At 44.3% G+C, this 23199-nt stretch overlaps 1 protein-coding gene across 2 annotated transcripts in view; it reads left to right on the top strand.

Moving 5' to 3' along the window:
• The window catches only part of FCHSD2 (FCH and double SH3 domains 2), a 112024-nt gene that overhangs the window by 972 nt on the left and 87853 nt on the right, over nt 1-23199 (top strand). For both annotated transcript variants that reach the window (XM_027660012.1, XM_027660013.1), the window contains exon 2: nt 1427-1524. In XM_027660012.1, coding sequence (XP_027515813.1) covers nt 1427-1524 — 98 coding nt within the window. The remainder of the gene's footprint in view (nt 1-1426; nt 1525-23199) is intronic.

The following is a 23199-nucleotide window of genomic DNA, read 5'->3' as shown; positions in this document are numbered from 1 at the left end:
GTGTGTGTCAGGAGCACAAGCGAACAGGGATAGCCCAAATTGTCCAGCGTTTTCACCCCCATTCCCCCGTGTGCTGCGAACAACCTGCGGAGGCACTGGGGGGGCTCTTGGGTGGCCCTGAGCTCCAGGGGAGCGTGAGGTGCCTCACACTGGTGCGGGAAGAGACGGGAGAAGGGATGTAAATTTGGAAAAAAGGCCGTTCCCAGTGTGGCTGGTCTGGGTGGGCAGGTTGTTATCCGGGAGACTCGAGCTGGAGTGGGGTGATTTATGGGGTGTTTATTGTGGTGTGTGGGAAGAGCTGGAGCAAAGCGGGGCTCAGGATGGAGCAGCCGCTCCTCCGCAGGCACCGGGAGAAGGAGTTCTGTGGGGCTGGGATTGGTGCGTGGTCCATGTTGGGGATGTTGGGCGCTTTGGGCCGTAATTCCCAGCCCCGTTTGAGATTCCAGACGTGGCGTTGGGGTTTCCCAGTGAGGAGATCGCGGGGCTTTGCCAGGTGGGGGCCTGGATAATTTGACCAGGAGAGGTTGGGGAGGGAGGAAGAGCAGAAATCCTTGTGATGCCTCGAGCTGCCCTGGCAGCAGCTGCAGTGGGAATCTCTCTTTGGCTCGTTCCTGTCTCGTTTTAGGGGTGGACTCTGCTTTTGTCAAACAAAACCGATTCAGGTTATTTATTTATTTATTTCACACGTGGGTCGTTCCTCACCTGCGTTACTCCATTTCAGGTTATTTCCATTACGTGTTTTGTGTGTGTTTATTTATTTCGAGGAGGGTTTTTTCACACACGGATAAAAACAAAACCACTGAAAGCGCCCATTAAAAATAGACCCTTTTTCTGCTTAAAATCAGGGGCACACATGTGATTTCTTTTATTGGTATCATGTGAAAAACCTGTCTTGGTGTGATGTTGTGGTTGTGCTTGTTGCTGGGGGATGGTTTTCAGAGTTAAAATAGAGGAACTGATGGGATTTAAGGGGTTTTTTTTTTCTGCCTAGTGAAGAAGAGGGAGATGGAATTTTTCCTCCCTCTTCCCCCATTGCAGGAACTGTTTGGCATTTCTGTGCTCAGGAATTCATAATATCTCCAGATATTGTGGTGATCGTTTTTTAGGCTGATCCATGGATTCCCTGGGATCACCAGAGCGTTTAAATGCCAGGAGTTCTTGTTTTATAACAACAATTCCGAGGTTCCCTTCCAAAATCATTCCCAAGACATCGGTGCAATCTGCCAGTTATCAAGTAGTTCCCAAAAGTATTGAAATTTTACCTTCAGGATCCCAAAGGAAAACTACACCCATTATTAAAAAAATAATGCCAACCTTCTGAAGCCTTAGAGAGTGGGGTTAATTGTTCGTTTTCTTGTTGAAATTTGACTGGGATACAGAAAATATTTAATTGTGGTTTGGTTTTTGTTTTGTTTTTTTTCTGTAGGTGAAAGTCACACAAGAGCTAAAAAACATTCAGGTTGAGCAGATGACAAAACTTCAGGCCAAGCACCAAGCAGAATGTGAGCTCCTTGAAGACATCAGGTAAGGCTCCAGAAAGCGTTCCCAAAATTCCTTTAAGGTCCAGTTTTTGGAAGAACGTTGGAGTTACAAAATTCAGGAACTGACGATGGAATTTCCTCTTTGGATTTCCTGCTTTTGGGCTGTTAAAGTTTTGACACAGCTGGAAATTATAACTGGAGCTCACACAATGCAAACCATTTTTTCTTCTCTTCAATGGGGGAAATGTTAAAAAAAAAAAAGGGTCACAAACAACATTAGAAGAAGCCCTGGACTTTTCAGCAATTTATTTCTTTTTATAATAGACTCAGCCTTTGATTTACAGGTTGTAGAAGGCTGCTAAAATTATTAAGATATTTTCAAGTCACTGCTGATTTGTGTCTTCGGGGAGAGAGCTTTGAACAGCACTTTGAGACATTGCATTTTTTTAATGAGAAAGAAGATATTTGCATTTATGATTTCAAATTCTGCCTGGGTTGGGACAAGAGGGAAAATCGCCACGACATCAGCGTGTGGGGGTTTATTATTAATTCTCCCTAATGGGATTGTTTCTCTGGAAATTAAAAGTTTGCTTCTAAAACATGGTGGCAGTGGGTACCTGGAATTACATGGAGGATTAATCATTCCATTTGCAGTGGATCCATTTCCAGGGTGGGAAATATTCAGCAATAATAGTGTTGTCCACTTGTTAATTATTTAAATGAGATTTCTTGCTTTGTATTTGTCTATAAAATTCAAGTATTTGGCTTTGCCAGGTTGGTTGTCCTGTGTCCTCTCCTGATAAATCAGAATTTCAAGGCTTGAGCTTTCTCCCCCTTGTTTTTTGGGGGTGGAAACACTTTTTCCTATGGGAAAAATCCCAGCGTTCATTTCCTTAGATAAAAAATTGTGTTTAAGTCACAAATGCTGAGTAATAAGGAACAGGCTGATCCAAGGAATTTTCCCCCCTTAGATGGAAACTTATTTTTAGAACATCTAGGCCAGGTCCTGCTGCTCTAGGCCAGGTTTTGTAGCACTCGCTGATTTTCAGGAGCTTATAAACCCTTCAGTGTGTGTTCTGCTGAAAGATGGCATAGGGCTTAATTTTCTTGAATGTAATTTAATTGCTGCAGTTAATTAAATCTGCGAGTTTTAACGGCGGGGACAAAGAAACCAGGTTAATGTATTTAATATATTGAATTCCCTGCCGTGGCCACTGAATGTTGGAGTCTGTGTTGAGCACTGGTTGCTGTGTGGATTTACAGATTAAACATTTGTTGTGATGAGATTGGATGTGACAGCTCAGTTGTGGCAGCGATTTGTTCAAATATCAGCAAAAAAACCCGAGAGAGAACAAGACATTTTTGGGTTAAAAACATGTGCTGGTCAAGTTTGTGGTGCAGAGGCCTTTTAACTGATTTAATTGAATCTCGTCCTGTGCTGGTCAGTGGGTGATGTTTGGGAGAAGTTGGGTGTCAACCTCGTCATGATATCACTTTAATAATATCACTTTGGATTTAATAATGGCACTTGAATTTCGGGCTGTGTTCGGGAGAGGCGGCCACTGTGATTCCAGAACATTCCAGAAAGCTGGAACCACACACAGGATCTTCTCTGTCTCTGGAAAGAGGGATTATTTTTCTAGAAAGCCCCCTGCTGTTATCCAGTAAAAGGGAATTTTAGCTGAATGCTGTTTGCTTGTCAAGAGTTAGGAGAATTTTGGGCGTTTTGTAGCACTTTGGAAGCTTTTGGGCACAACGTTATCCTCTGAATTCCAGAAACTGAAGCGGCAACAGGAAACACTGAACCAGGGCTTGGGTTAAAATATGACTTTGTTACAAAGAATGACTGTATTTCTTGGCACAGAACTGCTCCATACAATGCTTATAAACCATAGGGTTTATTTAGGATGTAAAGCTCTGAATTGCATTTTTTTCCAGCACTTTGGTTCGGTTTTTATGCAACCAAAAAGCAGCAATAAAAGGAAAAGATCACAGAGTTCCAGCAGAATAAACCCATTGTCTGGTGTATTAGGGGATGATTTTTGGCAGCCATTCCAATGGCTTTGATATCTTTATGCAAAACTGAGCACTCCTTTAAATGGTTGGAGTTGGGAGGTTTAAATTATAGCATTTTGGAGAGGATGAAGAGCAAACTATTTATTCCAGGCTGGATTCTTGGTCAGGGTTGAGGTGTCTCCAGCCCCTCTGCAGATCCTTAATCTCTGTGAGGGCTCTACATAGACAAACCCACCAGTTTAGTGCGTTTAAAATATATTTAAATCTAAAATATATCTGATAAGACTGCGTTTAATGCCGGATTCAGGTCCTGGAGGGCAGGAAAAAGAGGGAACACGTCATGCTTGTGGGAAGCAGACACTAGGATTGCTCAAACTGTGCTGGGGGAAACTGGGCTGGGAATTAGGGGAGTTCTGACGCGCTGTAAAACTCTGGTATATCCCAAAATATCAACATTTCAGCCTTACAAACTCCCGGGTCTCCCTGGGGAAGCTCAGCAGCAACTAGTGCTGAAATCTCAGGATTTGACAAGACTCCATAAAAACAGTGTTTGAGGTGTTTAGCAAATAGGTTTGAAAGCACATTTCTGTGTTTGTCATCTCAGTTTGGCTCTTTGGGTTCCGTTCCTTCATGCTCAGTGAGTGGGGAGTTTGTGGAATGAGTGATTCAGGATGCTTTCAGCATCTCAGGCTGGGTTTTAGGCGTGATGTGTTTATCTGCTGCAGCTGACTGAGGCTGTCACATCCCTTCATGTGCTACATCTGTTCTGGTGTTACTATAAAAAAGATTGTTATTCTGACATGGGGGTGGAGAAAAAGGTTTCCCCCCCAAAAAAAATACAGGGTTTTTTGCTGTGAACCAGAAAACCTTTTAGATTTCTTTTCTGGTGCTTCTTCCCTCTGTCCCCACTGGCTGCTTTTAGGCAGGGAATGAATTAGTTTGGAATTCCAGGGGCCAGCTGGGTTATGAAAGGCTGAATTTATCAGAGGGGTTGGCAATTTTCAGGTGCTTTATTTTGCTTTCAGGATTGCCTGATTTGACTGAGGGTAGTAAATAAGTCACAGCCAGAACCTGCAGTGGCCCTTGGGTTGCTGAACACAGAATTGTAAAGAACTCTGTATAATCCACCTTTTAATTCAAATTGGTGTTTATGTGCTACAGACTTTATACACTTGTGAATTGATGATTGTTTTACCTTGAATTTTAGGCCCTGTTTTCCAAAGCACTTGATAGGCCTTTGCAGCTTTGGGTATCCTAAAATGTCCTTTTGGAAGCTTCCCATTTGTATTTTGCCAGAGAGAATGAAATCGTGGTGACGTGTCTGTTCTAACGTGTTCTAGAGCCTGGACTTTAGTCTGGACTAAAGCTCAGCTGATTCTGCTGCAGCAGAATGGATTAGGGAGCTCAGCCACCTGAAATCAAACCTTCCCTGCCTTTTCTCTCAAGTCTTTTGGTAAATCCAGTGCCACTGCTGGAATGAGAGGGAGGAGGGATGAGGAGGAAGGAGAGGGAAGCAAGGCTGGGCAGCAGCATCGCAGCTTCACGTGGGTTTAAAGTCACTGTCATAGGCCCAGCCTAAAGCCCCCATGGAAGGCACAGCTGCTGCTTTGGGATTTCCAGCTCTGGAAACTCCACCTGATTTAAATCTGAACTCATTTTGGCTGCCTGGATGTGCTGATCCTGTGTTGCTTCAGCCTTTTAAGCAGGTTGAAATATGGTTTAAAAAATGGCCTGATTTCTGGCTGAGGTGAAATAACAGCATGGTCCTTTTATTTGTTGGGTCCTGAATTTAGTTTTAGTGGTTCTTTTTGCTTTCAACTCCATTTATAGTGTAAAAGGAATTGCCAAAATCCCAGGTTCACGACCTACCTGTGCTCCTGATACAGATGCAAATCTACGTGCAGAGATTTCCTTCTGTTCCTTTGCCTCTTCTGTCCTTGTGGTTTCTTCTTCCTTTTTCTTATTTAAAATATCTTCCCATTGTCCATTATATTGCATATTGTGTCCTGTAAATTCATCCTGCTTATTTTTGGTAAAGCTGCTCTCACTCTCTGTTTAATTCCCCTCTCTCCTCCTCTTCTGGGGTTATTTTCTACCTTCCGCCCACCGCTCTACCCTCTGAGCCAGTTCTTTTCAATTTATCAACTTCTTGAGAAATTAGTTGTAGTTTTTCCTCCCAGGTACTTCATCCCTCGCCTTTCTTTACCCAGTTCTGCCCTTGTGAATTTTAATTAGCCCTTTGTTTCTGAGATTTGATGTTCAGCTGTAAGGTGAGTTATTCGCCAAGTGGGGAGACCTCGTGGCTCTTCCTGAACAATCCAAGCCCTTCCAAAACAATCCAAGTCCCTTCCAAGTCTTGGATTCTGTCGCTTCTGCTCTGCTGAGGCGTAACAGGAATATATTTGGGATGGAATCAGTAATTCCAAGGCAGGATTTGTGGTTTTATGGGCAGGATGAGGCCGGAGCACTCCTCGTGTGTCTCGTGCTGCCACAACAAGCCCGAACGAGCAGCCCGGGGGGTTTAAAAAAAAGAAAGTAAAAGTGTGAATGAACCTGGATCCATGACCAGGCAGTTGCTGCTCGTTTGAACATGTCATTTTGTGTTCTGAGTTATGCTCCACTTACGAAGCAGAGTTCCAGGGAGGCTTTTTGCTCTCGGATATACTTTGTACTCCGCTGTGGAATTTGACGGTGCCGTCGTGTTGTCAGGTTCCTGATAAGGTTTATTGGAGTTCTGGCTGGAGTGGGAACTTTTATTCCCGTTTAAATCTAATCCAGCAGATCATTGAACAGATCCTGTGCTGGGGAAGAGCTTCAGCCCAGCCCAGAAAACGAGCTGCTGGAGAAGGAAACTAAAATAACGTGGATTTATAGGGTTTGGAGCCATATTTATTTGGATGCCATAAGGGATGCTGAAAAATCAGGAGAAAGCTTTCCTTTTCCTGCCCTTTCTCCCTGTTCTTCCCAGTCTCTCCAATTTATTTGGATATTCCTGAAGCCCATCTCAAAGCCTGTTTGCCTCTGGTTCTGAGGATCTGATAAGGCCCCTTTTTAAAATCCCTCTGGAAGGTCTATCTCTTTTTTTCCCTTTATTCTCCTCGGAAACGTGTCCTTCCTTTTTCCTTCAAGGTCGTTCACTGCATTCAGAGGATGGAATTCCTGCCTTTGGTGTTTGGGGCTTTATCTAAGTAGGAGCTGAGTGATTTTCTGGGAGGTTAGAACTTGCAGGTTCTAAAATCTGCAAGTGGAAAACAGCAGAAGAATCAGAAAAACTCCTGAAAAATATGTTATTTTAATCTGGGTTTGACTCACACTTGAGGAGCTTTTCCTTTGTTTGATTAGTATATTTATTTATTTAAAACTTTCCATTTTCTTAGGGGTTTATAACATTTCTTTCCTCTTGCCTTGAGCTTTTTGAGTATTGTGAGTTTATTTTGTATTTTGTCTTTTTATCCCTGAGCTCTGCTCATTAATTGTGGACACAGTTCTTTGATATAACACTAAATAGGCAGAAATTTCAGAAATTTTCACGGAAATTGGTGCTGTTCCTTCTGAATTATATCCCATATAAAGATCCCACAGAATCTGTGGCCTGGGCACGTTCCCTGTAATTAGGCAGCCCTTTAATGAGATGCTCACATTCTTGATGGAATTAAAATCTGGGGATGTTTTGACTGCAACTTATTTGAGGGAAGCTTGGAATGTACTTTTAAAAAAACCCTGTTGCCTACTGGGTGTGGAAGTTCAAGTTTTGAGGGGGGAAAAAAAAGAATTTTAGTATAAACATGGCCACAGTGTAATGATTCAGGCCTATCCTGGCACTGTGGAGTTTTTTTTTTATCCCTGCCATACAAAAATTAATGGATCTCTTGTTCCAGTATTTCCAAGTAGCTTTTAACTAAATCGTTAAAAGAAGATTCTTTTTTTGTTTGTTTTTTTAAGAAACCCCAACAACCCACTTCTCCCACCAGAAGGCAAATTAATTTTTTTCTCTCCGTTTTTAGCTCTGAGATTTGCATTTGAATGAGCTTTTTGGTCATTAAAGCAATTCCAACAATTCTGGAAGTCTGATTTTTAAGGACTTGTATTTTTAGCCTTCCGAGACAGTAACAAGAGAATTTGGGTTCTCAGGGCAAAAAGTTGCATTTTCAGTTTGGACTCAATGCCCCCTTTTTAAGAATGAATTCTTGAGCTTGCAGAAAGTTGTGTGGGCTGGATTTTTTTTTCCCCCTCTGAATTTTAGCCCAGCATGGCTTTTCCTGGAGCTCACTGTCATTTTTCACCACAGTGTTACTTGGCAGAGCTCTAAAAAACCAGCCATGAAGTGCTATAAAGTTGCTTTTGGGACAGGTTTTTATGGTGACAATTGTGAAGTGTAGCTGACAGTCCACCTATATCTCTAGATATCTATAGCTATATATTTTAGGATATATGGCCCAGGATAATTTTAAAGGCACTGAAAGCTCTTCCTTTGCTCCACTTGTTTGCCCCCAAGCTGCGTCTGGGATTTTCTCTCTTCTTCGTCCTGTCCCTTTTGGGATGAAGGTTTTCCCTTCGAGTCTCCAAGTGTTTTCAATCCCAGCTCTTACTCAGAAAACTCTGTGTGAGGGGAGTTGAAGGATTTGGGAAGAGGAAGAGCATTCCTATCATTCCAGACACAATTAGTCCATCCTGGCCTGATTTCTTACAGTGTTATCACAGAAAATACTGAGTTGGGATGGACCCATCAGGATCATCAAGTCCAACCTCTGCTCCTGCCCAGGACATCCCAAAATCCCACCATATCCCTGAGAACCTTGTCCAGACACTTCTTGAACTCCCTCAGGCTTGGTGACCACCTCCTTGGGAGGCTGTTCCAGTGCTCTGGGAAGAACCTTTCCCTGATATCCACCCTCAGCCTTTGGTCTGTTTTTTTGGGTTGATCTGGCAGGTTTTGCTGCCTTTGCCAATGGTGGTGGTTTTTTTTTAGCATCTTTCAGCCTTTTTAGAAGATTTTTGTGCAAGACCTGCTGTGACCTGGGAGCTTGAGACGCTTCCCTTTTCTTTCCAACACTGAACACGTTGTGTTTCCTTCCCCTCCCCTCCGTGCCAGCCTTGCCTTCCCTCTGGAAGTGGTTTTGGACATGGGGATGTGCTGGGGAAGCTAGTGACGTGTCAGTCTGGCTCCTGGACCGTTCCATGAGCCATCCTGAGGGCACTGATTCTCCCCACCCTGGCCTGGTGGAGGAGGATGTGGTGAGGAGGAGCAGGAGGCAGGATTGCACCACCACACCTTCCCCAGAGTGCTTTTGGCTGGCTCAGAACAAGAACGGGTTTTGTCAGGCTCAAAATCCCTGCTGGGACACTGGGGACATGGATTTTTGGCAATGCCAGGGTTTGTGCCCCAAACAAACATCAAACTGTGGAGTGGAGTGGAAAATAAACCCTTGTCCATGGTCTTTAACACAGGGAATGTCCCAGGCTGGTGCTTCTAAGACACAATAATAATAATAATGATGATAATAATAATAATAATAAATAAGAGGCCTCTGTTTGTGGGACTTGGAGAATGTGATAATAGTTGTGTCTGAAGTGAGTTTGATTATTTTGCTCTAAGTTATATTTGGAATTTGTGGGTATTTTGGGGCTCCTAAAGGCTGGTTGAACCTGCCCTCAGGATGGATCTTGAAGGTTCTCTAAAGGAACACGCAGAATTTGTGCTATGGACTCATTTCACCAGTGTCCTGATGGAACTTTGTTGGAATTTCATTAGGAGTTGGTGCATTTAGATCAAGTCCAGCTTTGGAATCCAAAGGGAGGAGTTGGTTTCTCCATCTTGGAAACGTGTGGCTTTTCAATGCTCCTCCTAAAACTGAGGGAAATGGGATTATCAGATCATGTGTCATGGAAATACTCCTTGTAGGGGAGGCAGAAGTAAAAAGAGAAGTTGGTTTGGTGGGTTTTCTCCAGAAAAAGTCCAATATACTGTGTTTCTCTTGGCTGCTACTCCTGGAGATCAGCCTCTCCCACTCCCAGTGGACTTTACCCACCTTTTACCTTACATTGCACTTGTTAATTTTATTTTTCTGATGAAGACATATCTGATTTTTAACCTTTATTTTATCTTAAAGTCAAGCTTCTTTAATCTTCTTAATCTCTTACCACAGAGTGAAAGCCCAGAGAAAAGTTGTTCTGCATTTAAACTTCTAAAAATTGGCTGTTGAGAAAGTCAAAACATCCTCAAACTCAAGTTAGTCCAGTCAAATATTTGCTGTAAACGGAACTGGTCTGTAACAGCTCAGTGTTGTGTTTTTCTGATTGTTTTTTAGAGTAGGTTTTAAAATTTTAACACTGTTTTTCCCAAATGCACAGTAGGAATATGTTAAGTTGGGGGGAGGTTGGTATTTAATTGATGGTTGTGAGTGTTGGGTTGTTTTTATTTGTGAGATAAAGGCAATATTTCCAATTAAAACTTGAGGGGAGAGAGAGTGAAAGGGTTGAATTAATGGTTGTAATTGTTGGGTTGTGTTTACTTGCAAAACAAACGCAGCATTTCCAAATAAAATTTGAAGGTAGAGAGTGAAAGTTTTGAGTTAATGGTTGTAAGTGGTGGGTCGTGTTTATTTGTGAAATAAATGCAATATTTCCAAATAAAACTTGAGGAGGAGAGAGACTGAAAAGAACTAAAAAAAAAAAAAAAAAAAAAACCAGTTGAAATCCAACCTTTCTTCCTGGGTGTAGATTTTATTCTCAGCCTCTGAAAATCATTCATAACGTTCTGAGATGTTCCTCCTGAGAGCCTTTGGAGTTATTTTAAGTGTTCCTTTCTGTGAGAACACGGCGAGGTCCAATCCCCAGCGGCTCTGGGAAGGTTGTTCACACACTTCTCTCTCCTCCTGCGCTTTTTTCCGCAGCAAACATCCCTTTAATGAGACAGACAAAACGCGTTGGTGTCTCATTTTTAGGAGGGGAGCTCAGCCATGCAGAAGACTTTCGAAGATTTATGGCGCTAAAGCCACTAAGGAGAGTTATTTTTGCTTCTCTCTGCCAGCTGCCAGCCAGTGTGAGTGGAGAAAATGTTGGCATGTTTAAATAACATCCAATCCTGAGCAGAAATAAGGGATTTTTTTTGCTGGCTCTGTGCATTTTTGAAGGGGGGGGGGTGGCAAAAAAACCAAACAAGCCACAGTTTTTCTGGAGGGGATGATATTCTAAGATGTTCTCACATCCAAAGCGATTTTAAATGTGTTTGAATATAAGGGTGAATTGTAGAATCCTGGAGTGGTTTGGGGTTGAAAGGAATCTGAAGGATTGTCTCGTTCCAACCCCCTGCCACGGGCAGGGACACCTTCCACTAGCCCAGGTTGCTCCAAGCTGGCCTGGAACACTTCCAGGGATGGGGAATCCTCTGGGAAATTCATTCCAGGGCCTCGCCACCCTCAGAGGGGAGGAATTTCTTCCCCAAATCCCATGTAAATCTCCCCTTTTCCAGTAGGAAACCATTCCCTCTTGTCCTGTCCCTGCATCCCTTGTCCCAAGTCCCTCTCCAGGTCTTTGGGAGCCCCCAGTGAAGGCAAACACTGTGTGTTTGAGACAGAAATGAAAAACTCAGGGGTGTGATGATGTGGGAACTGCTGAGTCTTTCCAATCACTATAAATAGAGGCAGATTTGGGAATCTGATGGTTTTTTACCATGTAAAAGGTGTGGAAGCCCTTGATGGGATGCAGGGCCTGATCCACAGCTTTGCAGCATCTGCCTAAAAACTTCTGATCTTGCTAAATGTATGCAGAGCTTGAACGACGTGCATGATGTTCAAAGAGGCTAAAATCCCCCCCAAACTTCCAAATTGTTCGTCTTTATTCGTATTAATTCATGTGCCAGCAGATTGTGGTTAATTGCTATTGTGTGGAGAACAAAGCAGGCCCTATACTCTGGTTTTTCTAAGCATTCGAAGCTTTTTCTGCTGAGGAGGTGAATAATATCATATAATCTTCGTGATCACACGAGTCTTCACTTGGAATTCTGCGGAATTTTGAGTCCAGGATGCAAAAACTGGTTCAAATTGGTGTTTCAACAGCTGGGGAAAAGTAACTGGAGTTGGTCCCTAATGAAGAATTGAATTGAAAAAGAATTGAACCCTCTCTTTGTCTGTTGGGTTTGTAGCATTTTGACCATTAGGTACTGAAAAAATACTGCTAAAAAGCAATAGGATTTCTGCATAAAGAGTTTGAGCATCCTTCAGTGCGTTGCTGAGGCCTGATAAAAACGTCCTTTGATTTTTTCCTTTTCTCCTGTAAGAGGTTGCTCCATTCCTTTTCATCTTCACGAGGAGTGAAGGTATGTTTCTTTTCCTTGGAATGCAGCGTGGGGATGTTGTTATTCCTGATTTCCTGGGGAGATCTGGCCTTGTGACCGTGGCCTCGTGTGTCCTGCAGCCAAGGTTTGCTGCCGGAGGAATGTGACCGTGGGCTTTGTTCTGGAGTTCAGGGGAGCATTTTCAACACCCCAGGATGAGATTTTGGAGCGTGTTGAGCTTTGATCTTCCCCAAAAAGCTCAGTTTTCCTTAGCAGGGGGTGCTTTGATGTTCTCTGCTGGCTGGAATGCCAAGTCCTTCTCATGGAGTGCTGCTGTCCACTTATGTCCAAGACCAAATCCTTTCTTCCAGTGAGTCCACACACATTCAAACACTCCAGGGAGCAAATGGATCTCTCTGCTGGAATTTTGTCTGTTGTAATTTGGACTTTTTTTTTTCCTTTCTAAATTTAGCAGGTTAGTTCATACTCTGCTGCAGGAGGGCTGGGCCCTCTTTTGTTGACACAGCTCCCTGGATGTTTGGAATGCCTTTAGCCTTCCCTGCACCCAGCTGTGCTGCTGGACTGGCAGGGGAAAGGCTGGGAGAGCTGGGATTGCTCAGCCTGGAGAAGAGAAGGCTCCAGGGTGACCTGATTGTGGCCTTCTAGGACCTGAAGGAGCGACAAGAAAGATGGAGAGAGACTATTTACAAGGACCTGGAGGGACAGGACACAGGGAATGGCTTCCAACTGCCAGAGGGCAGGGTTAGATGGGATACTGGGAAGGAGTTCTTCCCTATGAGGGTGGGGAGGCCCTGGCCCAGGTTGCCCAGAGAAGCTGTGGCTGCTCCATCCCTGAAAGTGTCCAAGGCCAGGTTGGAGCAACCTGGACTAGTGGGAGGTGTCCCTGCCCATGGCAGGGGGTGGAATTAATGATCTTTAAGGTCCTTTCCGATCCAAACCCTTCTATGATTCCATGATTACCTGTATTAACAACCCTGTTCTGGTTTTCCTGGAGCTTTTAATTCAGGAAAACCACTCTTAACTGCATCGTATTCCTGCTCCCCAAAAGTACTGTTTTCACTCACAAATTTCCAATTTAGTTTTTTTTCCAAAGTGATTCTTTATTTCCAGTTAAGGACCTGAGCTTTGTTTTTCCCTCAGGGAAGATCATCCTGTGTTGGGCTTCCATGGTCTGGTTACTGGGGTGGTGTTGGGTCACAGGTTGGACTCTGATCTCAGATCTGGGTCTCTTCCAACCTCAGTGATTCTGTGATTCTGATGTATCTACACAGAGATTTTAGAAATTGAGCCACATATTTTCACTGAGCTGTTACATTTTACTAACTCAAAAAATAACAGTGCACGTACGGTATTCTTAGAGGATTGTGCTTTGAGGAAAAAAACCCCATTATAGTAATTATTATTACCTGTCTGGTGCATTAAAATCCAGAATTTGACAATGGAACCTTGTGAAGGGCGTCATTTTAAAATGAAGTGCCTGTATTAAAAGTAGAAAGGAGAAAAGCCATTGTAATGCACCTGGGTGGCACTGTCAAGATTCCTAAAACGTGACAGCTGAGCAAAGGAAGAGCTCCAAGGTGGCTGTTGCTGCTACAAAACATTTGGCAGCTCCTGGATGTGAAAGAAGTGGCTGCTGAAATGTGCCTTGGCTTCTTGCTGTTCAGCAAATGGGGATCAAAGGAGCTCCTCAGATCCCTGTGTTCTGAACGCTCCAGCTGAATTCCCAGATCCTAGTTTTTCCTCTAAAAAGGAAATGCCTTGGATGTGATGAATCAGGGCTGGGGGAGCCGTAGAAAAAGCACCTTTGTGTTGGTCAAAATTGTCTCTCTCCCTAATGTTTGCTTAGTTTCCCATTTAAAACAGCCCCTCGTTAGTGATCCTTTGCAATACAGTTAAGCCCCAATCTTCGTATTTTTCATTAATTCCATCCGGAGGCGGCGCTTGTGTTTTGAAAAGGGGGAATGAATGTTCACCCCCTCCCCAGCAGCTTTCTGGGCTCTCCCTTTTTTGTTTTCTTTAATTCCGCCAAAGGAAAAACTCCATTGTTTTAGCCTTGTTTTGTGTGTGGATGTCATGTTCCTCTGCTCACACGCTGGCCCTGCTAATACTTCTCTGAGACAAATTGCTGAAAGCATTGGCTGCATTTGAGGTTACAAGAATTCTCTATATATAGTGACAGAATTGATTTTTTTTTTTGGCTCTGTTGCCAGTGGCAACTCATCCTAATCCCAAACTGTACAGTAATGTGATTTATGGGCACTACATTGCTCGCTCCTGAATGTTGTCTGGAATTTTTTTCTCGCTGCGTCGCCACAGGGTCGCTTCTCAGGCGAAGATGTTTCATGGTTTACCATTAAATTTATCGTCCGTAAATTGGATTAGGATGTTAAAAATGATGAATAAAATCTGAGCTCAAAAGCAAACGGGGGGGGGAATTGCTTTGTCATATTCGATAGTTTAAAAAGGAGTTTAAATTCTCACAAATTGGGAGCTTGTGGTGATAAAAATCCCAGCTATCTCCAGTTTGTTTGTGGGTTTGTCCTGTCACGCTGAAGCAATTTGCCTGTGTGTTAATATTTCGGGTTAAATCAAATAAACTTGGCTGAGCACTGTTTTAAAAGCTTGTGTTGGGAGCATCACCAAGATGAACCTTATAAGGAGCACCTAAAATTCCACCCCTGGCCTATCCCAGTTGTGATTGACCTCTTAATGTCCTGCTAAAAGTGGTGACTTCCCAACACATTGTGTGGAGCTGTTGCACATTTTAAGTGCATCAGTTAAACTAGAGGAGCAAACAAAGATAGAAATGGGCTTTTGAGGAAGGGCCACTTGTAAAATTTGAATTTTTGAAGAGCAGGGAGTGGTGATCTTCAAGGTCTTTTCCAGCCTGAGCTGTTCTGTGTGTGAGAACTTCTGAAGTCAAGAAATTCAAGGTTAGACCGGGTTTTGTGTTTCAAAGCAGGATCTCGTTTCTCTGCTCACTGTGGGCGTGGAAATCTTAGTATTTTACTCCTTTGAGTAGGGTTAGAACAGTAGTCCCTAAAATTGCTTGAAAGGACGGCAGGAGGCTGATTTAGAGACTGAAAATTGTGTGTGAAAAGTGGAATAAAACACTTGCAGTGAATCCACCAGGAAAGGCAGGAGATTGGTTTTGACCCAGACATATCAGGCACAACTCTGATTCCTTGATAGGGACAATATTTGCCGTATAATTTGCTGCGTACTGCTTTAAATCATTACGTTCTGCACGTGGTTAGAAACATTTTCAGCTCTAACACTTCTATTGACATTCAGGGGAATTTTCCTCCAGTGTAGTTTATCTTGGTGGAGCAGAAGTGGTGATTGAAAGAGCAAACATTGCAAGGGACAAATTGCAGCAGAGCTGTGGGAGATGAGGAGTTTTAGTCGAGGGAGGAACAAGCTTTTAATTGCAGCACAGAGATACTGAGCTGGATGTGGTTGGTGAGTTCCTGTAAATCCTGTGGGGAGCAAAAGGAGATAGTAGGGCTCCTCAGGGTGGTAGAATGTCCTGGAGGAGCTGAATCAGCACGGTATCAGTGTGTACTTGGCTATAAAAGTGGTGGATGTTGGGGCTCGTGCTTGCTCAGGGAACACTGAAAATAGAGAGATGTGTCGTGGTGAGGAATTTATAGAGGAGAGAAGAGCTCCGGTGTGTTACAGGATGTTTGATCTGCCAGTTCCTCCCTTTCTGCAGGACTTTGTGAGGAAGAGCTGAGTATTTTAAGAGTGAGACTAAAGAGGAGACAGTGCAGAGCATGTGTATGAAAGACAAGTTTAAAAAAAAAAAAGAGTCCACTTTTATTTCTTTTGTATTTCCCAGAGAAGTACACGGAGGTGAGGAGGGAGAGCTGAACTCCTTGACTCAACCAGCAAAGAGTTCTTTGATGTCCCAAATATTTGTGCTTCAGGAGTTGTAAAGATGTCCTTGCTGAGATCAGCCAAACCTCGAGCTGATCCTCCAGCAGGAAGCATCCCTGGCTTCTCGTGCTGCATCCAGGAGCTTCACTGTGGGCAAAAATTCGTCTGGTTTGGAGTTTGTTCTCCTGGGGTTTGTGCTTGCACAGCTGGTGGGATCTTGCAGCCTTGTGTTGGTGTGTTCTTGTTCAAAGTCTTGGCCCTGAGGCCACATCTGTGCTGTGTTGAGATGTTTGTGGTGTCAGGACTCCACGTTGTCCGTGCTTGCCATGGGAGGAAGGCTGGCAACTGGCTTTTGGGAATCCTGTCCGGACTAGTGGGGCTTGGGCTGCTGTGACCACAAATTGACTCCAGGGCCTGGAGGATCCCTGTCAGGAGAGAGCAGAATTGAGCTTGTTCGTGCAGCTGGTGGGCAGAACCTCCTGGGAAGCAGCCAGGAAGGGGGAATATGCTTGGAATATGCTTGGATTGGTGGTTTTAGCCGAGTTTTCCTAAGGAAGACTCCCAGAAAGCTAAGGAGCAAAGCATCCCGTTGTGTGGGGAGCTCAGGAATTTTGACCAGGCTGAGCAAGAAACTGAAGGACACTGGCAAGGTTTGAAAGAGGTGGGAAGTAAAGGAGGAATATGGAAGCTTTGCTTGGGTGCTGAAGGACAATATAATAAAATCATGGAATTGTTTAGGTTGGAAAAGACCTCTAAGATCATTGAGTCCAACCCTAATATCAGTTCCATCTACAGCTGGTCAGAGACATGAGGAGGAGAAAAATGGGGGGATAATGGGTTTGGGAGCAGCAGGACATTTTCCAAGGCAGTGGGGGAGACAGGGAAAGGAGTCCAGTAGTCCCCATTTTTATCTCCCCTCTCAGTCGTTGCAGGGAAAATCTTCATCTAAACTGATGCATTGGAAAGAAGAGCCAAGGTAATGCTGTGATGTGAATTTTGATGAAGATATTTCTGCAGGACTTGGGGGGGGGGGGAATTCTACACATCATCTCCAAGCTGAAGGGAAAGGATGGTTGTTTAATATATGAGATGGCAAGTTAGACTGGAGACCAAAATCCAGGCAGCAGAACTGTGTTCGAACAATGCTACCAAATGTCCAACACAGTGACTTAGTGTAGAGTTTATTTAATGGGTGGGACAAAGTCTTCAGCAGCAAAGGCAATAAATAGTAATAGTGCTGATATTATTGAAACCTGCCGTGGAACTTCTGCTCTTTGATAAGAAGGCTGGGGAATTGCTTGTTTATAAAGGAGTAGCATAAACCTGGCAGGTAACTGTGCATGTAAAACAGTCACCTTTCTAGGAAGAGATCATTTTGTTCAGGTGATGTCAAACCGTTGAACAAAGGAGAGGTTGTTATTTTTAAAACCAAACATCAAAGCTGTGATTTGCTGTAACGTGACTTCTGGTGATTTTTTTTTTTATTGTTGTTGTTTCTTGGAGTGGCTGAAAAGGAATTTAAAGTACTTTGGGGCACTGGAGACTCTGCTCTTAAATTAAATAAAAGTGAGTTTCTCCTTTGGAATTTCTTCAGTTGCCTTTTTGCAAGAGCAAGTCAAGGCTTAGAGAGTCAGCACTGGCTGAAATTTGGGGATGTTTAAATGGAATCCAGCTATCCAGAAAATAATTGGAGGCACCAGGATTCCAGGTCATCTCCTTTAGGTGCATTTATTAAACGAGTGTGAGATTTAGCAGGTGTTAAAAGGTACTTTATTTCTGAACAGTAGCTACAGTGAATGGACACCACGAAGTGAGGTTGGAAAACCAGAGTATTTGTCGGGATAAAAGCTGGGTTGGTCTCTTATGAGTTTTGGATAAGTTATAAATAAAAGGAGCACCCTGAAACTGCAGAAATATCACCAAAACCAGCCAGTGCTGGCTGGGGTATTCGAGTTCCAAATCTTTAAGCTTTGCAGCTCCAGAACTATTCAGGTGGCTCAAGGGGCAGGGAAATATCCTGGGAAGAGGATCACAGACATGATCCAGACATTAATGCTGGTATTATTGCCATTGTTTAAGAGGCCAGAATTCCCTCTGCAAGGCCACTTAACCCACTCCCACCATCCTTTTGTCCTGTTTTGCAGTAGATGTCCCTTGGAAGTGGACCAGGCCTGTGCTGTGGGTGTGAGGGGAAAGAGGGGTCGTTCCTTCTCATGCTTTTCCTTTTTCCCTGCTGATGCCAGGTCAGAACTTTATGGAAAGCTGGAAAAACATGGAGAACTATCCAGTTCTCTGCAGATAATAGTGTGGAATCACCAAGCTGATGGAGATTTTGAGATGCTCCAGGCATGGAATGGTGGGAATGGTTCTCCTGCTGTATCCCAGGCAGCAGTTGATGTGTTGGGAGGAGTTTGGCTTGGAAAAAGGAAAGCCAGTCTTTTGTGTAATGGTGTGAACTCCCCAACCTACAAAAACCTTGGAATTTGAAGCTGTGGGTACTTTGTGATAAGGGGAAAAGGATTTGAGCTAAAAGGAGTAGGTTTAGGTTAGATTTTAGGAGGAGGTTCTTCCCTGGGAGGGTGGTGAGGCCCTGGAATGGATTTCCCAGAGAAGCTGTGGCTGCCCCATCCCTGGAAGTGCCCAAGGCAACCTGCTCTAGTGGAAGGTGTCCTTGCCCATGGCAGAGGGGTGGAACTGGATGATCCTTAATGTCCCTTCCCACCCCAACCATTCTGTGATTTTATAAATCACATTCCAAATTTGAATACGCTGGGTTGTTGTACTCTGGCTGCTGCTCTGCTTTCTGTAGCCTGGGTATGAATAACTTGTATAAAATCAGAGTTTTTCTGGAAAATAATTTACCCTTCAGACCCTCAGAATTTTATGCAGCTCTTTGAAAACATTCAGTCAACAGGAAACCACAAAGAGGAGCCTGATTCAGGCAGTGCCTGAGAGCCTTGTCATGGGGAATAATTTCTCTAGATTAATTACTGCTCCAGGTATGTTGTCTTTGTCTCTGCTGGACACGGGGAGGGAATATTAATCTGCTTAGATGGTGTTCCTGGAGTCCCTCATTAGGAATGGAGCTGCTGCTGTGTTATCTTATCTCAGCGTTTATTGCCAACCCCTGCCCTGAGCGGAGCCACGGGGATGATTTATGTTGCCTCAAGTACTTGTGGATTCAGTTGTGCCTTTGTTAGTGACACACCTGTCCTCAAATTAAAAACAAAGCACTTGTTCCGTTGTGCATTGATCCACTGGGCTGCATTTTTCATCTTACTGGGGAAAGTGGGAGGAGAATCCAGATAAAAGTACTGAATTAAACCAAACAAGAACGTTGGCATGCCTTGAGAAATCCTGTTTTCCTGCAAGGGGGGGGAAACAATTTGACCCCCCTCCCTCCTCCCAAGTGTTTCAGGGTTGCTTCTTTTTTATTTTGTAGTGGCAGCTGGAATTTCAAAGGGTGTTTTAATTCAGTATCTGGTTTATCCCAGTCCATCAGCTCAGCTTTGCCCTGGGACTCCCTCATTCCCCTCTCAGTGAGATGGGGAGGAGAATCGGATGGGTGAGAGTGAGAGAACTTGTGGATTGAGAGAAAAACAGCTGAATAGGTAAAGCAAAGTAAAGAATTCATTCCTCACTTCCCCTGGGCAGGCAGGGGCTCAACCATTCCCAGGAAAACCAGGATCCATCAGGTGTAGTGGAGAAGGATGTTGAGGGGCTGGAGCGTGTCCAGGGAAGGGACCGGAGCTGGGGAAGGGGCTGGAGCAGCTGAGGGAGCTGGGGGGGCTCAACCTGGAGAAAAGGAGACTCAGGGGGGACCTTCTGGCTCTGCAACTCCCTGACAGGAGGGGGGAGCCGGGGGGTGTCCTGCTCCCAGGGAACAAGGGACAGGAGGAGAGGACAGAGCCTCCAACTGTGCCAGGGGAGGGTCAGGTTGGACATCAGGAGGAATTTCTTGCTGGAAAGGGTGATCAGGCCTTGGAAGGGGCTGCCCAGGCAGGTGGTGGAGTCCCCACCCCTGGAGGTGTCCAAGGAAGGCCTGGAGGTGGCACTCAGTGCTCTGGGCTGGGGACAAGGTGGGCATCGGGCATGGGGTGGACTCCATGGGCTGGGAGGGCTTTTCCAACCTCAGTGATCCTAAGATTCTGTGACTTAGGAAAACAAATGCCATCACTCCAAACATTCCCCTTTCCTTCTTCCCCCAGCTTTTATTGCTGAGCATGATGCCACGTGGTCTGGGATGTCCCTGGGTCAGTTGGGCTCAGCTGACCTGGGTGTCTCCACTCTTAACTTCTTGTGCACTCCCAGCCACTCATTGGTGGGAAGTTGCTGCCCAGAGAAGCTGTGGCTACCCCATCCCTGGAAGTGTCCAAGGCCAGGTTGGACAGGGGATTTGGAGCACCCTGGGCTAGTGAAAGGTGTCCCTGCCCATGGCAGGGCATGGAACTATCGATCTTTAAGGTCCCTTCCAACCCAGCCCTGTGGTTCTGTGGTGTGAGGAGCAGAGAAGGCTTTGAGCTGGGCAAGCCCTGCTCAGCAATAACAAACCATCCCTTAGTATCTCTGCTCTGAACTTTGTGTTCCCAGCACAAATCCCAACCCAGCCACTGTGCAGAACATTAACTCCATCCCAGCCAAACCTACACCAAGCTGGGATCAAACGTTCCTGGAAATGCAGGTGCACTGCAGGGTTTGAGCTTATTCACACTCCAGAGGGGCAGTGAGATGGTCCAGTCATCTTTGAAGGCTCATGGTGATCAGGGAACTTCCTGATGGCTGGAGAAAGGTGAATTCCATACCCGTTTCTGCTGGAAGGAGGCTGCCTGGCTTTCCCTTGCTTCTTGGAAATATTACGGAGCAAAAACTCTCAGAAACCATTTTCAAAGCTTCTTTCAAGGCTTCTTTCTCAAGAAGTCATTTACTGGAGGGGCAAGAAGGTGATTCGGAGCAGCCAAGGGTGAATTGGGTCCGATTGCCTTCTGGGAAAACTGGGAATGTGGGCAGGGAGAACATGTTACCTTTGACACAGTGTCCTGGAGCACCTTTATGGCCACGTCAGGGACACGGGGACTGATAAGGGGGCGGAAAATTGGCCGGACTTCCCTGTTGGAAGCGGTGGGGAGCAGCGCTGCAAAGTCCAGCTGGCTCTGGATGTGTCCCTCAGACACCTCTGGGTGTCCCTCAGAGGTCTGTGCTGGATCCATGACTCCAGAAAGGACATGGATCATGAAAAATCAATATATTAACATTAAAATATAAGTTAATGATTTCTAAAACAGTGTTATATTTGTCCAGTTGTACAAATCTCAAGATGAAAGTCACACCTTGCACAGTAAAACCAGTTAAACCCAGTGACACTCCGAAAATCAGAAAGGGAATTAGGTGCTGTATGAAAATTTAACTCCACGCAGAGCTATGCAAAAATGGAAACAGACACCCCGTGGCCATGGTGGGATGGAGCTCTGGGCAGCTTAAGGAGTGTTAAATTTGGGGAGCAGGTTGATGTGCTGGAGGCAGGGCCATGTCCAGGGTGACCTTGGGTGACAGGGGCTGGCACAGCCTCGGGAAGGTCAACAAAGGCAAATGCCAAGTCCTGCCCAGGATCACTCCAGCCTTGAGCCAGGCTAGGCTGGGAATTGCAGTGCCATGGGGGACAGGAATATTGGAAGTGGGTGTTGTTCCCCAGCAGGGTTGGTGCTTGTGCATTGGGATCTGTTTGCCTTGCTTCCAAGAAATAAATTCCATCTCATCACTGGAAAAGGCACCTGAGATCTGCCTGTTCAGGGAGGCAAGAATTGATATTTAAGGCTGGGTTTTAACTTCCCGTGTGCAGATTTTGTTTCAGAGGTAGATTGGGATTTTCGGGGGGGAGGGGGGAGTGTCAACCTGTGTTCCTGAACACGTCTTCCCTGGGACAGAGGTGGCAGTGAGATTTTTCAGGAGTGATTTTTGTCACTGGGACAAAAGGAACCAAACCAGCTGTGGCAATTCCACCTTGATAGTGGCTTTGGAGCTTTGTGGTGTTGCTCCCCTTTTTATTTTCCTTCTATTTTTTCTTAAACCAGAACAGTTTTCATGTTTTTAATGGAAAATTCTGTGTACTTTCACCTCAATGAATAAGGATAGTGTTAGCTTGGACATGATTTCACATTGAGCATTTGTGCTCCAAGTTGTAAAGTCATAATTTTCCACTGGCATATGTTGTAACTGTCAGGAATTATCCTTGAACTGCCTTCTGGGAAGCTAGGAATTTTTGGATATTTCAAAATTCCCTGATTCACCTCTTTGAGTGTTTAAATGTGACTCAATCCACCAACCAGTAGCAACGTGTTTTAGTATTTTACTAAGAATTTTTGATGGGGTGAATTCACTTTTAACCAAATTTTGAAATTGCCTTAATAACTCATGATAGTGAAAGAAGGGAAAATGGTTTATTCCTTTACCTTTTTGGTTTTTTTTTTCCATTCCTTTTCTCATTGTATCAGGGCTTTATGGATCTGCTCCCTGGCTCTGCATCACCTGATGTGGCTTTCACTTGCTGACAGTTCATAAAGCAAAGAGAAAATGCTGTTTTGATTATGAAACAAAGAGAAAATGATGTTTTGATTCAGTAGCCTCTCTGAAAAGGATTTAAAAAAGCCTTTTGGAGAGTCACCATCCCCGTGCAGTGTGTGTGAATATTAATTTTCCCCTGCTCCTTTCATCACCTCTCAGGCACTGAAAGGGTCAACTCAGCTGCTATCAGTTGTGCTGAGCTGGGAAATCCAGGCTTTGTAAAGCTGAGCACTTTGTTTTAGCTGTGCTTTTGTTAGACAGGGCTTGGGGGCTCTCAGGTCAAGGTCAGAAAAAGGTGTGTTCCTTTAGTCCAACCTTCTTTTTGGACGTTTCGGATACTAATTTGTGCTTTTCCTGGTGCTTTGCGTGGTCGTGGAAATCTGAAGGATTTTCTAATGGCATTAAAATTTGCCAAACAATTGCTCTGAAAGTTCATAACCTAAGAAATGTATTAACCCCAACTGCTCGTGCTGGGTGAGTTGGACCAATTTGCCAGTTAATCCTTTGGTTTTTTGGACCTTTATTGTGACCTTGTTCAAATGTGATTCTGGCCTTGTTGAATTTCTCAGCTTTAAATGGAAATACATTCACTGATGCAAATTTAACCCCTTCTTTTATTCAAGAACCCTGACCACAGGGTGTCTGTTTCCATTTTTGCATAGCTCTGCGTGGAGTTAAATTTTCATACAGCACCTAATTCCCTTTCTGATTTTCGGGGTGTCACTGGGTTTAACTGGTTTTACTGTGCAAGGTGTGACTTTCATCTTGAGATTTGTACAACTGGACAAATATAACACTATCGTATATTTTAATATTAATATATTGATTTTTCATGAAGGATGGCCAGCCCAAGACATTCAGGCACTAGTTTCTCCTATTTCTCTGTTGGAAAACTCCTTGAAGTCTCATTGTCCACTGACCTGACTCCTCCTTCACATTGTTATGCTGATTTGCAAGGAAAATAGAAAA

This window comes from Corapipo altera, unplaced genomic scaffold, assembly GCF_003945725.1.
Source record: "Corapipo altera isolate COAL_440 unplaced genomic scaffold, ASM394572v1 74, whole genome shotgun sequence".
Taxonomy (NCBI): domain Eukaryota; kingdom Metazoa; phylum Chordata; class Aves; order Passeriformes; family Pipridae; genus Corapipo; species Corapipo altera.
The sequence above is the reverse complement of the archived record's forward strand: the minus strand, read 5'-3'. Positions and strand labels throughout refer to the sequence as shown.